Genomic DNA, 17,384 nt, shown 5'->3' on the forward strand with positions numbered 1-17,384 from the left:
ATCACACTAACCTTGTTGCAGCATCATACAATCCTGATTGCTATGTCTTTAATCATGTTAAAATTATTGAGGAACTAATGTTATATTTTAGAACCTCTGAACTTATGATAAGGGTGAAGGAGCTCTCTCTACAACATAAAGAGGTCTTGAAACATATGGGATGGTTGGAGAATATCCATAATTGGTGCCCTGCCAATAATCTTCATAACTCTGATTTTATTGAATATTATGAGAAGCGGACCGCCGCTTCCCAAGAGGTTGTGTTGAAGGAACATAACCTCATAAAAGAATCCGAGAAAATAATAGAGCGATGGAAAAATATCCACAGAGCCACTTTCCAAGAAGCATGTCTAGGAGATAAGCCGGAGAAGGAACATGGAGATGAAGAAGGGCAAAGCCGCTTTACAACAAATCCTACCGATTATGATAATTTTCTAGCCACAATTAATGCCTAGGTTGATGATCATTTATGATTCATCATAACTACATTCTATTAGAGCTTTCATGGTACCTATGCAGACGATGCTTGAATATTCTCCATTGAACGATATTGCGAGAGTTGATGTTTCAAAGTTGTTTGTTAGGAATGAACTATAAAATGATGTTATAACGAGTTTATATGATTTTGTGTCCTGCTATGTGTAGTTTATCCAAATGGCTTCTTTGAGTATATATTGCTTTAGTGTTCTTGAAATGGTGTCATTGTGATATTTCTCTCATTGGTGATTTGCATAATTTGCTTCCTCTTGTAGGTGTGCTTGCTTGCACTATCTATGTGCAATATGTATTTCCTACATGTGCAAATCTATAACACCTAAATAGTTCATTCACAGTAGCATATTTCTCTTAACATGCAAGTTGTCCACATCAGCAGCTCAACACATCAACATTTCCTTACCGGATTATAGGTGGACCACCATCGATTGACTAGCGTGCAGAACGACTGCATGAGTTTAGGCCCTGTTTGGTTCATAAGTCCTAGGACTTTTTTTAATCCCAACTTATAAGTCTCAAGTCCCTAAAAAGTCCCTACCTGTTTGGTTCCTGGGACTTAACATGGACTAAAAGACCATATTACAACTATAAGTCCCTATAAGTCCCTCCTTGAGAGTCTTATTTCATAAGTCTCAAATGCCCACTTTAAATCCCTATAAGTCCTTCCTGTTTGGTTTAGATGGGACTTATAGAGACTTTTTTAAGTCCCTAAACCAATAAATCCCTGGAAACAAACACCCTCTTAGTTACCAGCAGGAGGACCCACCACAAACTGACCACGGGCTCTTTTTCCCTCATAGGCCGACCACGGACCCTTCTCTCGCTCGAATAGGCCGAACCCATCGTCCTTTGGTAGCCACGCCGACCTCAGCCATGGAGTGGACGCGATACTGGCAGGGATTCTTACCGGCCTGGAAGAGCCAGTTTGCTAGCGACACTGCGTAGGGCCTTTGTTCACAGCGACAACTAGTAGGAGCGTCAGATCCAGCTCCTCTGGCGGGTGCGGAATCGACAGCGTCTACTGCAGCAGTGTGTGCCTAATGGGTTTGCGGCAAGAATGGAAAACTTCTGAGTACGGCGACAACATGTGTGCAGTTCAAGTTTCTGTACTCTGTTCTTCAGGTATGTCCTCTGTGGATCTGTACTTTAGAATTTGTTCAGGTATATCAGATTCAGTATTTCATTCTTGTAAAAATCGGCACACAATGCATACACATCCCAGTATTTTAGCTTTGCAGCCCAGTGCTTAAAGTGTCCCACCGGCACACAATGTTTATCTTCACCGGATGGGTCTATGGCCACGGAATAGCCTACTTCTGAGACAGAGAAAAACTCTGTTGCATGTGCCTGATAATAATTCGGCCTCCTTTAATTTAGAGGAATCTTGTAGGAATTTCATAGGATATGATTTCTATGGAAAAATTTCCTTTAGAGAAAGCTTCGAGGCTATGTTGGGACTCAAGATTAACTTCGACAAGAGCATGGTCATCATCTTGGGCTTCCCTGCAGAGGACCAACAAAGGATTGCGGATAACCTAAACTGCAGACTGACCTCATTCCCACTACTTACTTGAGGATGCCGATGGCAGACTCCAAGATCCTGACGAGTGCATTCGACCCTTTGGTGGGACGAGTGGCATCTCGGTTCACCTCCTAAGGGAGAAAATCGATCCTTATTAGTTCCAACCTAGCAAGCCTCCCTGTGTTCATGATGGGGATGTATATCGGCGTCCATAGTGCCTTCGATAAGGATCTCGCTAGGTTCTTTTGGCAGGCGGCCAACGGCCTCCAAAAGTATCACATGGTAAAGTGGGCGGATCTTTGCATGCCTAAGGACTGTGGTGGCCTGGGCATCACTGCCTCCCGCTGTATGAACATTGTGCTCATGTTAAGATGGGTCTGGCGGATCTTACGCGGCGAGGGAGGACTATGGTTACAGTTCATTCAAGTGAAATACCTTAGGGGTGAGCCGATCTTGGCATGCAACCGGACGGAGGGCTCACAATTCTGGCGAGCCATCCAAAGGATCAAGGAGGACATCCGCCTAGGGATCTCCTTCTCCTTAGGGAACGGGAAAGGGATCCAATTTTGGCTGGATCCCTGGCTGGGTACTAAGCCATTACGCGTTTGCTTCCCTAACTTATTCTCGATTTGTCTGGACTCATATGTACTAGTTTCTACGGCCTTCCAAGCTGGACAATGAAACATCCGGTTTCGTCGCATCTTTGGACAAGCCGAGAGTAACGATTGGACTAGATTGTGGGTCGTGCTACCACTCGTGCTTCCAGATTATCTGGACACGGTATCCTGGCGGCTCGAACTGACGGAGGTGTTCTTAGTGAGCACGTCATACCATGCCCTTTGCCCGTCACCTGCTACTCCCTGGCTGTCCCCGTTATGGAAAGCCCCCGTACCTTTAAAGATTAAGATTTTTGTTTGGCAACTACTACGGGATCGCATTCCCTCGGGGACAGAGGTAGTTAGGCGGCATGAACCTGGCGATGGTCTATGCTCCCTCTGTGCAGTACCTGAGACTGGGACCCATATCCTCTTCTCTTGTATGGCGGCAAGGGTAATATGGACTTACGTCCATGAGGCATTGGGGCCCGACTGGGAGGCCCTAACTCGCGGAGTTTCTCCAACATAGAGCTTTACAGCAGTCGCAACATCGACGCCTATTTTGGCTTATTTTTGCAGCGATGTCATGGACTCTTTGGACGACTCAGAATAAGATGGTGATCGAGAAGGTTTTTCCAAGGAAGGCCTCTGACTCCTTCAAATTCCTTGCTTTTCTGCAGCACTGGCACCCGCTCTCGAGGCAGCGTGATCGCGATCGACTCGGCCTTATGTTGGATGCGCTCTTGGCTTCGGCGCGTCGACTATCGTCCTCGTAGTGCCGCTACGCGGCGGCCACTAGGTGGGTTTTTAAATATTTCTTTGTGTTTTCTTGGGCTTGACTATGTTGTGGCCCCAACCGTTGTCTGTCGGGTGTTGTTCGAACATGGATTGTATGGACCGTTACTTTATTTATAAAACGGGGCAAAAGCCTATTTCGAGAATGAATGGAATCCTATTTCTATGGAGGAATTCTTCATATCCTCCACATTTCATAGGAAAATAAACATTAGTCTAGACTTAATGAAAAATTCCTATGATGTGAATCAAAGGGCATCTTCTTTCCTATTCTTACTCATATGATTTGAGATACATGTCATCTCATTTCCTATAACTTTCCTATTCGTACAATTTTCCTACCCTATGAACCAAAGGAGGCCTTCATGTTTGATGCTTCCTCTCCTACTCCGGGACGCTGCTCCACTTCTTCTCCTCATGGTCTTGATGTGTGTATTGGGGTTATGTATGTTCACCCCACCATTTCCTCACATCACTAAGCAATTGGATTCGGTGAAGTGTGGCTGACTATTTATTCTCCTAATTAATGTCAACATCTCAGGGAAGGCCAGCAAGCAGCACGACTCCTATTTATTCTCCCGTGACATAATGTCCGTCTAGCTAAAGCACCTCTGCTTTCTCATGTTTACTATTCCCCCGTTACTTTTTGAGTGAACAATGAACAAGCAATTTTTCTCATCCCACGAGTCCTCTTGGTTAACGACTGGAACATACCAGCAATTGCAAGAGCTTCAGTCTAATTTGTTATAGCATGATATTCATGTTCCTGCTTATTCCCACGAATCTTATTCTATTTGGACCTATGTGCCTTTCAAGATCCAATTTTATTATTTTGGTTATGTTTAGATTTTAGACATCTAATAATGCAAGGTGTGTTTTAATCATTTTCCTATCTTACATGAGTTAATCATGAATTTTACATGTTAGATCGTTAGTTTTTTTAGTAGCATTTATGCAGCTACTATCCGATTGAATTTTACCTATCCACTGGCTGAGAGTACCATGTTTCTATATCTACATCCCAATTTCTCGCAGAGCTAATGACTACAGGATGTGTCATTATTTCTGTTCAAGCAGATCACACGGAATTGAGCTGTATCAAGTTTCTACACCCTATTTCTCTGTTCCTACTGTTCCAATATTGTGTGATGATGGATTCAGTGTAGTAGTGTACAATGGCTTCTCATGATGAATAGGTAGCTTGCTCAATTGCAGACAATTACACTTTTTGTGATTTAGAGTTGTTCATTTATTTCTCCATTGTTCCTATCAAGGGTAGATGGTGACCCTGTTCCAAACAAGGAAATAAAAGAAGCAGACATTGCATTTTATTCTGCGTAGATTAAGTTTGTAACCAGGATTGGCTTTATCCTACACTAACTGTCCCTTTGTGTTTCGGTTAGTGCAATTTCATGTTAGTTATTCCAGGAACATCCACATGGATGACATCTATGTCATTTCTAATTTATGATTGTTCATAAAAAGAATGCTAAGGTAGCAACTTAGGCCAACATGTGTCAATGATTCTCTAATCTACCTATTGTACTGGTATTGGCCTTGGACCCCTGTTAAAAATTGGTATAGTATTATTGCATGTGTACTTCAAATTCTCAATTTTGTACATGGGACTGCACAAGTATACCCGCAACAACGCACGGGGTATTATCTAGTTCAGGTAATTGCGACTAAAAGTATTCTTCTAAACAGGAACATTCACTAAACAGGAGCAGTAGCATTCTCTGTTAGGTCATGTGTTTTTAAATTTAGCAGTTGTAACATGTTGCATTTAATTCAGTCATGCATATATAAATATTTTGATAATTAGGTGTATTCAGTTTTTAGTCTGTGTTTTTTATTTTTGGGAGGGTTACAGGTTACCTTCTAATTCATTCTTTTCTATATAAGATTCTGCCAGTTAATTACTGGTTATTTTCTACATAAGATTTTTATAACTAGTTTTATTTAGTTTTAGTCTATGATTTTGAATTTATGTAGGGTTACAGGTTATCCTCTATTTCATTCTTTTCTAAATAAGAATTTTGTACTTCATTTTAGTTTATTGAATTTTGTTTTCTATCTTTAGTTTTAGTAGTGGATTCTGCAGTTCATTTTTAGTAATGGACTAGGTATGTGCCCGTGGCCAAATCTTGTAATTATGGTGATTGTGATTTTTTGAGGGAAGGTGTGACGTCTGGGACATATAATTATGATGATTGCAATTTTTTAAAGAGAAGGTGTAACGCCCATTGGATCATGTAATTATGATGATTGAATCGAATCGTCACTTGCCAACTGGGAAAAAAAGATGGGGTGGGTGGACGAAGGTGGGCAGAACGCGGTCCGTCGGCACGAAAATGAACCTTAGGTTCTTTTTAGATAGTAGAGATTTTTGTTAAGACTAGCACAAATGCCCGGGCGTTGCAACGGGGAAAAAATTCTGTTCCTATAAACCATGGTTGGTCGGGTCGAGGAACTGAAAGAACATGCGGTGCCCCCATGTTTGGTTTTGGTAATTGATGACAATCTCTATGGACTAATGGTTGCCTTGAGTTATATTTGAAGGTTTTGTCCATAGGCTTTTCTTGGAGTACATGTGTTGGTTTCAAGGAGAGTTTCTATCGACCAAGGTGCTATTCAAGGAATTACCTAAAGATTGGTCTTGTGAGAGGTTGATCAAGACTAAGTCAAAGAGTGAATTGAGTTGATCAACCCACAAAGCGTAGAAGATGTACCAAGAGGGGTCAAGTGATTCCATGATATGCTAAGCATTGTCAATTACGCTTTGTGTACTAACCCATGGTCTTCGTGAGGGTTCTTTGTGGGGTTAGGTTACGGTGTGCAAGTTCAAGTGGAGCATCATGAAGAGATCAAATGCTTGAAGCTTGCCGTCCTTTGTGGTGACAATGGACTTGTGAAGATGTGCGGAAGAGTGGCTCACCCATAGTGGAGTATGGGGGAGCAATCAACTAGTCTTCATCAAGTCAACACAATCAAGAAAGGTTGTTGTGTGCAAGTTCAAGTGGAGCATCACGAAGAGATCAAATGCTTGAAGCTTGCTGTCCTTTGTGGTGACAATGGATTTGTGAAGATGTGCGGAAGAGTGGCTCACCCATTGTGGAGTATGGGAGAGCAATCAACTAGTCTTCATCGAGTCTACCCAATCAAGAAAGGTGGTCCAACTTGAGAGAGTCAAGATCGTCATCATCTAGCTCAAGTGGACCATGTGCAAGGCAAAGGTTTGCCCTTGGTAGGTTTTTCTATTTTACCGGTCTCATGATGGTAGTTGGGAGACCGAGTTATAGGATCGATTGTCGTACTATCAAGGGGGGCTCTCGATGAGTAGCTTGATCATATCATTCGTAGAGAGCTCAAACCATTGCATCCTTGCATCATCTTTATTGGTTCTTGTTTGGCTCTTCTCTTTGTGAGTTTTAGAGCTTATGGTCATCTTGGTGACAAGCTCGAGTTCATTGAAAACGGAGTCCACTCGCATCTTCTATGATGTTTTTGATGTTGGAGGTTTTTGCCGGTTCTTCTTGGATGGAGGTTTCTCTCCTCTATTTGATCGCTGTTTTGATGCTACTCGTCGTCTTGTATCCAACAAGCTTGAGTTTGCTCAATTCGGAGCTCATATGCAGAAGTTATGGCAGTTCTGGTTTTCCGTGGAGTTTACTTGCTTTCGTGGAAGTGGCTTAAGGATGGCGCCGGCGGTAGTACCGCTGGGCCGGAGCGGCAGTACCGCTTATCGCCACAAGCGGTAGTACCGCTGTCCCACAGCGGTAGTACCGCCCATGGCCATAAGCGGTAGTACGGCTCCGGTTCCGCACTGGTACTGCCTCGACTCGAGACGTGGTTTTCTCGTGTTGGGTTCAGCGGCAGTAGGAGCAACCGTAGGAGCGGTAGTACCGCTCATGTGCAGTAGTACCGCGGCTACCACCACCCCTAGTGCCGCTCAATGGCCCTCATCTCTATTCCTTCTCCCTGTGCTCGTGGTAGGTGTTGTGCGCGGTTCCAGCGGTAGTACCGCTGGGCCGGAGCGGCAGTACCGCTTATCGCCACAAGCGGTAGTACCACTCTCCCAAGTGGCAGTACCGCTGCAGCCAACGGTAGTACCGCTGGCTCCAGCGGTAGTGCCACTCATACGGCTCCGCCACGCACTTTGTTTCGCTCCGCTCTCCGTGTTCTACCTCCCGGGCGGTAGTACCGCTCCCCTGAGCGGTAGTACCGCTCATGCGCGGACTGAGCACATAACGGTTGGATTCGAGAGCTCCTATAAAAGGGGGTCTTCTTCCCCATTCAACCTTATCCTTTGAGCTCGTGTTCTTCCCCCATTGTTGACCTTCTTCGAGCTTGCTAACTCTCAATCCCTCCATGGATTCTTGCTAGTTTTTGAGGGAAAGAGAGAGAGGAGATCTAGATCCACATTTCCACCAATCACTTTCTCCTCTATGTGAGGGGAACCCCTTGGATCTAGATCTTGGAGTTCTTGGTGTTCTCCTTCTTGTTCTTCCTCTCATTTTCCTCCCTAGCATTAGTTGCTTCGGTGCAATTTGAGAGAGAAGGAATTGGGCACTCCGTGTGCCCTTGCCATTGCATTTGGTGCATCGGTTTGAGTTCTCCACGGTGCTACGTGGAAGTGAAGTTTGAGAAGCTTATTACTCTTGGGTGTTTGGGCACCCTAGAGCTTGTTCCTCTTGGGTGCTTTGGCGCCCTAGACGGTTGGTGTTGTTCGGAGCTCAATCATTATGGTGTAAAGCTTCGGGCAAGCGTCGGGGTCTCCAATTAGGTTGTGGAGATCGCCCCGAGCAATTTGACGGGTACCGGTGACCGCCCCCAAGGGTTACCAAAGTGTACGGGTTCGGTGACCGCCCCCAAGGGTTGCCATTTGTACGGGTTCGGTGACCGCCCTCAAGGGTCCCTTAGTGGAATCACGGCATCTTGCATTGTGCGAGGGCGTGAGGAGATTACGATGGCCCTGGTGGCTTCTTGGGGAGCATTGTGCCTCCACACCGCTCCAAACGGAGATTAGCATCCGCAAGGGTGTGAACTTCGGGATACATCGTCGTCTCCGCGTGCCTCGGTTATCTCTTACCCGAGCCCCTTTACTTATGCACTTTACTTTGTGATAGACATATTGTTTCTTGTCATATATCTTGCTATCACATAGTTGCTTATCTTGCTTAGCATAAGTTATTGGTGCACATAGGTGAGCCTATTTGTTTTAGGTTTTGTGCTTGACAAATTAACCGCTAGGTTTATTCCGCATTTGTTAAAGCCTAAACCATAATTATTTTAAAACGCCTATTCAACCCCCCCCCCCCCTTTAGGCGACATCGACGATCTTTCAGGAACTATGTCACCGGATAAGTTGCTCATGATCAAAAAATATGTATAATTTGAGGATCACGAGTTAATGACATGGTGCTTAGGACATTGGTGCGATTGAGAGTAAACTGATCTGACTGGTAACGTTTTCTTTTCATAAAACTTTTGATCTATTCATAACATCATGGCAACATAAAGAACATAAAAAATAATAAAATGTAGTAAGTAATAACAATTACGTCAAGCATTTCAATGGAAAATAAAATTGCTGCCAATTTAGTAAGGAATATTAATGCCCATGACAACGTCTGGGAAAAAAATCTAGTTCCTATGAACAAAGATAGAACTTCGGGTACGATTCGAGTAAATTGATCTAATTGATAATATTTTCTAATGGAAAAAGTTCTATTTTATTCATAGCATCATTCTGATAATATAAAGCACATTAAAAGTAATTAAATTTAACGAGTAATCAAAACTACATCGTGTGTTTCAACGAAAAATAAAATTAACACAAATTTAGTAAGAAATATTAATGCTGATGGCAACGTCCTCCTCTACCATGCATTATAAATCATTGTGCAACATCCTCTTCAATCATTGTGCAATGTCTTCCTTTTATTATTTTGATGTTAATTGTGCCCCTAATCCCAATGGATGGTACTTTCTTTCTTTAGTACCTTGCATGTATGTGAAGCCCCATAGTTACCCCACAATTCTGGGAATTATTTCCTACCCAATCGACGATCGATGCATCTTTTTCTTTAGATGCATAGCAAGCCCCCATGGTTGCCATGGTCAAGACTCGAGACTACACGTGGTACTTCTACACAAATATGGTAATGGAAAAGAAAGATAAGGGTACCTGTCCACGTAATTGAAGCTTGGTAGTGGTCGTTGCGTGCTGGTTCAATTAGCTTGGAGCAATCCCAGGTCAACGTCACAACACCGGTGATTTGGATGCATGCATGGCTGTAAAGCTACATCGACAGCACTCGGTCCTTCAGCCTCCACCGCTTTCTTATCTGATGAATTTTGCTGCTCCACTCCTGCTGCTATTGTATCACACAACAGAACTTGATCAAAAAACGAAATCTGCGTCCCCTGCGACCTCAAAGCTGGGCATGAATCCTTTTGTGACTGTGATTGAGACGTGTATTCTTGACGAGTTCGTTTTAACTGCATCACCTGCATAAGAGGACTCGGCAAGGATGGTCCTTGTCGTCGGCAGCGGCGAGCCCGCAGACGGAGGAGTTGAGCCGGAGAAGCTGGGCAAGACGCTCTTGTAGAATGCTGGCTCAGGTATGCGGCTCGATGACTGCTTTCCGAGACGCCGAGTACAAACGCCACGCTTGAACGATTCTTTTTGGAGAGATACACGCACAAGGCCAATGCTAGCTAGCCAACGCTAGCGCCTTGATTGATTTATTCTCTGGTTAGAACGTATAAGTTGAATGGATCGATTTCGCCAGCTATGGACGCACACACGACGAGATGCTAGTTGACGGCAACAGGCTTGCCAGCGGCGCGAGGTGGTCAGCACGTGCGTCAACGCTGAGGACGTGGAGGCGGAGCGCCACTGATTTCTTCCAGCGGAGGTAGCCGTCCTCTCCATCCAGAGCAAAGGCAGCAGCAGCGACGACCTTGATCCCTTCACATCTGTCGTGTTGCGATTCTTCCCACGATCTCACGATTTGAGCAACGACTTTGATTCCGATCTAGCATTGAGGTGAGAAGCGGCGGTGGCGGCGGCTTCGTGCGTGTGGAGGACGAAGGGATTGCGTGCGTGATGTCTTTGTTTGCTTGTATTCCCTCCGTCCGGAAATACTCGTCGGAGGAATGGATGTATCTAGATATGTTTTAGTTCTAGATACATCCATTTTTAGGCATTTCTCTGACAAGTATTTCCGAACGGAGGGAGTAATACGTAACCTGGTGTAGGCCCTACGCTTTCAGGAGGAGTCATGCCTGTGCTCTCTCTTCCGAGACCCGGTACAATCTTGGTGGCCCGATGATCGAATCGTTATCTTCCTGCGACACTTATTATTAGACCGCGGGTTGTTTTGCTAAAAAACAAAGGGTTTTCTGTAAAAACGTCACGACGGTGAACCCGATAAAGTCAATTCGTATTTTATTATTAGAAAAGATGAGGTCATCAGGTCATCATGGCACAAAGGCTAAAATGATTTTGAATTTGAAATCTATTTGACTCAGGATGTTGGTCTGTAGAGGAGGGATTAGCATCTGTGTTTTGGTTTCCAGATCTAAAGATGTTGCCTCTAAACTGTTTTGAAATCGAAATCTCTTAGGCACGAAATGTCCATATAGAAGATAGTTTGATGGGCAAGAGCATGATTTACCGAGGGCATAGTAGAAGGGAGATCTCCTGTAGGTTCTTTCTTGTGCTTCTTTCCTTTACTTTTGTTCCTTGTCTCCTCTGCGCTGGATATGAGTCTTCATCCAAGGCAGGGTATTCACCGGTCTCTGTGCGGTCGAAGGAGGAAGGAATGGAAGGAAGATGACCTACGGGCCTGCGCGCTGAGTTAGGTCCAGTTGTGTTTGTTTTTGGAGTGGTTGCCAGTGGGTTAACGGGCTCAGCCCGTTTTATTTGGGTTTCCTTTTATGTAGACAGAGAAAACATCATGCCCTTTGGCCTAGGCCTCCTGGCTGGGTGGCGTTATCAGTTGATGGGTCGTTTGTGAAAGAATCTGTGCGGGCAGTTACGGGTATGCTTCTTAGAGTTTCGGATGGGGTGGTCACCTTTTCGGCTTATCATTACCTATTTCACTGCAATGATGCCCTAGAGTCAAAAGTTAGGGCGGTGCTAGAAGGACTATCAATGAGTATGTAACTGTCAGCCCTTCCAATTGTGATTTAGTCTGCAACTCGTGTGTTGCAAGGCTTTGTCACATAATTCATTGGAATGCTCTGCCTTGGGACATCTTATGTTGAAGATCAAGAAACTTCCGCAGTTGCATGGGTTTATTTCACAGAAAATCGATCGTCATCAAAATAGAGTTGCTCATAGTCTTGCTAATATTGATCGTTCTGGTGATAGCACCGCTTGTTGATTGCGCCGTGTAACAGAGAGTGTAGCTGAAGATGCATTAGCAGACCGTAAGTCTATTACCAAAGAATAAAACACACTTTCCCCAAAAAAGACAAAGAAAACTATAAAGGCATAAAGCAATAAATGCAAAGCTGACTGACCCAAATTTAGAATTCAGTCGACTGGCCTGTAGCGAGTCCGATACCAGCGATGAGACAAACCAGATCAGCACAAGTTTTTGAGAGATCTTGACTTGTACGTCTTTACGTATTGTCAACTCCTCGGTAGCATAAAACAAGAACAACTAAGCCCTGCAAAATTCACGATCAAGATTGTCAATTATCAACATTTAACAACTCTGAGAGTAACTGAGCAGTATAAATACATTCAGATCGAGTAGCTAGCCATTCAGACTAGTCATCCTCTTCTCAGATCCCAAGCCAATATGGATCGAATGCAGAAAATTACTCCCAATCCCAAGAACTACGTTGTGCTCCATCGTATCATCGTCTCATCGCTCTTCTTGCTGCTGTCATGTACCGCGGCGAGCGGCCAGCAAGCCCCGTACAAGCCACTCATCTCCCGGCTCGCCAAGGACCTCAACACCTCCCTCTACACCATCATCATCAAGGCCGACAAGTCGCCGCTCCTCCTCGACCTCGCCGGCTCGCTCGTCTGGTCAACTTGCCCGCCGTCGGCGCAGAGCACTGTGGCATGCGGGTCCGGTAAGTGCGGCAGCGCGGCCAGCCAGGAGTGCCCACACCGCTGCCTGCACGTGGACGGCGGCCAGATAGGAGAGTCAGGGTCGCAATGCGCCTGCGCCGGCAACCCGGTCACCCGCCAGTGCTCCACCGCCGACCTCACGAGCTTCGCGATGTCGGCCAACGCCACGGACGGCGCGATGGAGCTTCCTCCTGAAGAGTCGTTCGCCATCCTCGGCGCGTGCGCGCCGAACAGCCTGCAGAGATCGCTCCCCGCGGGCGTCACCGGCGTGGCGGGGTTCTCCCGGCGGCCGCTCTCGCTGCCGTCGCAGCTCGCCGCTCAGCGCGGCTTCGGAGGTAAGTTCGCCCTGTGCCTCCCCGTGTTCGCCATCTTCGGGGACTCGCCTGTGAACCTGACGGCGCCCGGGCAAGCGCCAGGCTACGTCGACTACACGACCATCATACCATACACCCCACTCCTCACCAACCCGGCGAACGCCGCCGGATACTACATCCCCGTCAAGAGCATCTCCGTGTCGTGGCACGAGGCCGACGCCCAGGCGATCCTCCCCAGCGGCGCGCTCGAGCTCGACCCCGGCGCCGGCACCGGCGGCGTCGTGCTGAGCACCGCCACGCCCTACATGATGATGCGCCCCGACGTGTACGAGCCGTTCGCCAAGGCCTTCGACGACGCCTTCACAAGGTATATACGCGACGCATTCGCCGCAAGGGCAAGGTAAATCACCATTGTACCTACTGAACAACTGAGCTATTTCACGTATGGATGCCGGAAATGGCGTGCAGGGGGAGGAATGTTCCGGCGACCTCCGTGGAGCGGGTGCCGGCGCCGAAGCCGTTCGAGATCTGCTACAACGCCGGGTTTATGAGGCTGAAGCGGCCGTCGGCCTACGACGTGCCTCGCATCCAGCTAGAGCTGGGCGCCGGCGCCACGTGGAAGAACTGGACGCTGTACGGCGACAACTACCTGGTGAAGGTGGACGGGGCTTTGTGCCTGGGGATCCTGCGGATGGGGCCCGGCGGCATGCCGGTGGACGGCGAGCCGGCGGTGGTGATCGGCGCGAAGCAGCTGGAGAACAACCTGCTGGTGTTCGACCTGGAGAAGCAGGTGCTCGGGTTCAGCATGCTGCTGGACTTCGCCTTGTCCAGTTGTACAAGCTCCAACTTCTTGAGGAACTAGACTTCACAGCTTTGACTTGAGCAGCCGGCTCCACGTATCCAAGGCGTTGTACTGCGACGCAGTGCGCAGTAGAATCAGTCCCTGTGGGCGTCTCAATAAAAAGTTAAAAACCGACTGGTATCGATTTTGCTTGGTGCCCAGTCGCAGTTCCGGCACTCGGAAGACACGATCTTTTAAGATGTTTAGTGTGAATTTTCGCAGAGAATGTACTGCCTTATGCAACGTTTAAGGATTATATGCCAGAAAGTAAGGATTCCACAATTCAACAAACTAACCACGATGATTGGTCTGGAAATTGTTAGGACAGTATCCCTGAAGTAGGCATTTATGCGAATTTGAAGTTTGCGAACCACATGAGTCATGCGGTATTACTGATCATGTAGTCATCCAAATAGTTCAGAGATCGTGGGGGCTGTCCGCCATATATATATCCTTGTGGTAGGAAATTAAAGTATTCATCCTTGTGGCAGGAAATTAAAATATTCTGTTTTAGGTTCTTTCCAAATGAAAAACTGCACTACTAGGGAAAAAGGAAGTTTAAATTCATTACAGAGTGTTGGAACTTGGAAGTCAATTTGTACAAACACAGATAGGTTTTTTTAGGCTTACACATGATTTACTTTATTACTCAATATTCAAATTTACAGGGATAACGCAGACAGGTGGAAGCACTGGTTCCCGGAAAATCAGGACGCCCCCGCGTCGCTCGTGACGAGCGGCTCGGGCGGCAACCAGCCGAGCGCCGCCGACACCCTTCTCCTCCTCCCATCCCCTTCTCGCCGCCGCCAGAGTGAGCCGCAGGGCAAGCCCTCGAGGCTCCCAAGGACGGCGGCGGCGGGGCTTTCGTCCTTCGCTCGATGGCAGGAATCATGGAAATACTACGCGGGGCGTGGCCGATCTGACTTGGCGGCGCGGCGGGTGATGAAGCTATGTACCTACGGTAGGGTCATGGATCTGTCCAACATACCCTTCCCAAGAACATCTCTACAAAGAATCAGAAGCAGTCGGAGAAAAATCATCATCCACTCGACCGTGAAGATGTGCTCACTCGACCACCTTGAAGACACTCCACCACCAGAAGATGAGAAACTCTCCACTCTGCAACGGTCAGGACTTAAACCATAGCTTTATGGGCATTTATAACACTTTACTGTAGACGTTACCAGTAACACCCTTCCTTTATGAGCACTGAACCCTGTGTAACAGAGGGGAGTTGGGGTCCTGGTGCACTCTATATAAGCCACCCCCCTCCTCTGGGACAGGGGTTCGCACTTTCTGTAATTGACACACATATATTCAGTCGACCGCCTCTGGGCTCCGAGACGTAGGGCTGTTACTTTCTCCGAGAAGGGCCTGAACTCGTAAACTCGTGTGTACAACTCCTCCATAGTTAGGATCTTGCCTCTACATTCCTACCCCCCTATTCTACTGTCAGTCTTAGAACCACGACAGTTGGCGCCCAACGTGGGGCAGGTGTCTTAGCGACTTATTGAAGAAGTTGCAATTTTTCCGATCCCCATCATTATGGTTCTAGGCGGAGGTTTGGCTGAGGACCGCGAGATCCGTCTCTGCGCGCTCGTGTTTGTCGCCGACGACTCCGCTTGGCTTCAGGAGGCACCACTCGACACCGACGCGCTCCCCGCCCGCGGAGCGACGCACTTTCACGCGTGTGTCCGCGGCGTCCTCCTATGGCAACCGTCGACCCAGTACCAGTCGACTCCAGCAGCTTTCCCCCCTCCCTGCGACCTGCCGGAGCAAGCGCACCGGTCGGTCGAGGCTTCAGCGGTGGGTGAAGCATGCGGTGGCCCGCCAGTCGGCCACCCCTCAAGTCGCGGCGATCGAGCCCGACGAGTCTCTCTACGGCCTGTTCGATCTGTCGACTGGCTCCGTAGAGCCTGCATCCGAGTGCGGCAGCAGTGACTCGGCAGCGGAAGTCCTGATGGTCAATGGACCACGCAGTCCTCCTGGCTTCAATCGTGAAGATGGAGGTGACAGGAGCGGCGATCCATTGCACGTTCATGAGGAGTACCGCCCCGAGCCTCTCTCCTCGCAGCAGAGGGAAGAACTTCGTCGCCAGAACATGGATACCCTGCATACTCCTATAATTGGAGAAACACCCGAGGCCCAGGCCTTGGAGCAGGCGCTCTTGGCCAATCTGGCTGAGCGCACTCGGCTGGAGAACCTCCAGCACGCACTCGACCATCGCGCTCGTCAACGTGCTCCTGAGTCCAGTCGACGCCAACTTTTTCCACCTCCGACTCAGGTATACCGAACACCGATCCAAAATCTAGCAGCTGCTGCCCGGATAGTAGAGTTGATTCAACCTTCCCAATCAGAAGCTGGCCGAGGTCTGGTGCATTTCAGAGCCTTGCTCCGGGCAGCGGGAGAGCAGAATACGGTCGTGTCTCAGTCGCGGAATAGGATCCATAGCAGATCCGTGGTCGCAGATACAGTTCAGTCGGCCCATAGCCCGAGATCGCCCCCGAGGCGTGAGGGACGTGGAGATCGGCATGATTAGTGCAGAAACCAGGAGCAGTATGATCGTCGAGCCGATCGCGATGATCGCCGTCGAGTGCCCACGCCTCCTCCAAGGAGTGGGTCATACATGCCTCGGCCACATGAAGACAGACGCCCTCACAGTGTTGGAAGAGGTATTCCAGTAGACCCCAGGGAGCTAGGCTTTGATGCGAGATCTATTCTCGTGCAGGGCTTGGTCGACAGAAACAGAGCTCACCAAGATGGTCATGACAGAGATCCACAAACCAGCAACAGGGTGCATGTCTCTGGTCCAGAGTGCTTCAGCAGAGCTATCAGAGCTGCGTGATTCCCCCCAACTTCAGGTTGGCGACTGGAGTCAGTAAGTTCACCGGAGAGTCCAAGCCTGACACTTGGCTTGAAGACTACCGATTGGCTGTCCAGATTGGTGGCGGCAATGATGAAGTGGCCATGAAGCACCGTCCTCTGATGTTGGAGGGCTCAGCTAGAGCATGGCTGAATCAGTTGGCGCCTGGTAGCATCTATACTTGGGAAGATCTCGCCCGAGTGTTTGTCAGAACGTTTGAGGGTACTTGCAAATGGCCAGCAGGTTTGACAGAATTACAGTGTTGCATCCAGAAACCGAATGAAACTTTGAGGGATTATATCCAGAGATGGATCACCCTACACTACACAGTAGAAGATGTGTCTGATCATCAGGCAATTTGTGCTTTCATGTCACATCCCTAGTCTGGTATGACTTAGACTAGCTAGCTATTTGTGCATCATATTTAAATTTCATTTAAATTTGAAATGAGGATTGGTGGAAACCTCAGAATCATTTTTTGAAAATGACCCAAATAAAAATTTCTCCAAAAGGGTCCAAGAAAATGCTCATGTTGCCCTCTGAAAATATTGGACAGAGATAAAAATCAAAACAATATTTTTAGGAGCTCATGGACATTTATTTTGGCCATTTGGATTAATTCGATAAATATTTGCATTGGAAATATATTTCTATATATATGAAATATGGTCCAAAAATTATGCCAATTATAAAAGAGCTCTGGAATAATACCATTAGCCCCTACAAAAATTGGCATAATAAAATTAAATGATTTAATATATTTATTAAATCAAACAAATGTCAGAAAATTAGAAAAGAAAACAGAAAAGGGGAGAGAGACTTACCTGGGCCACTTACCTGGCCCATCTCCAGCTGGCGGCC

The 17,384-nt window shown here is 47.2% G+C and overlaps 1 protein-coding gene across 1 annotated transcript; it reads left to right on the top strand.

Moving 5' to 3' along the window:
* Positions 1–12,207: 12,207 nt before the first annotated feature.
* Positions 12,208–13,941, top strand: LOC123059283 (chitinase CLP). Its single transcript, XM_044481885.1, has 2 exons — positions 12,208–13,186; positions 13,288–13,941. Exons 1-2 carry the CDS (start codon positions 12,228–12,230, stop codon positions 13,679–13,681), a joined length of 1,353 nt encoding a protein of 450 aa, XP_044337820.1. The 5' UTR covers positions 12,208–12,227; the 3' UTR covers positions 13,682–13,941.
* Positions 13,942–17,384: the final 3,443 nt, after the last annotated feature.

The sequence above is a fragment of the Triticum aestivum genome, chromosome 3A (genome assembly GCF_018294505.1).
Source record: "Triticum aestivum cultivar Chinese Spring chromosome 3A, IWGSC CS RefSeq v2.1, whole genome shotgun sequence".
Lineage (NCBI taxonomy): Eukaryota > Viridiplantae > Streptophyta > Magnoliopsida > Poales > Poaceae > Triticum > Triticum aestivum.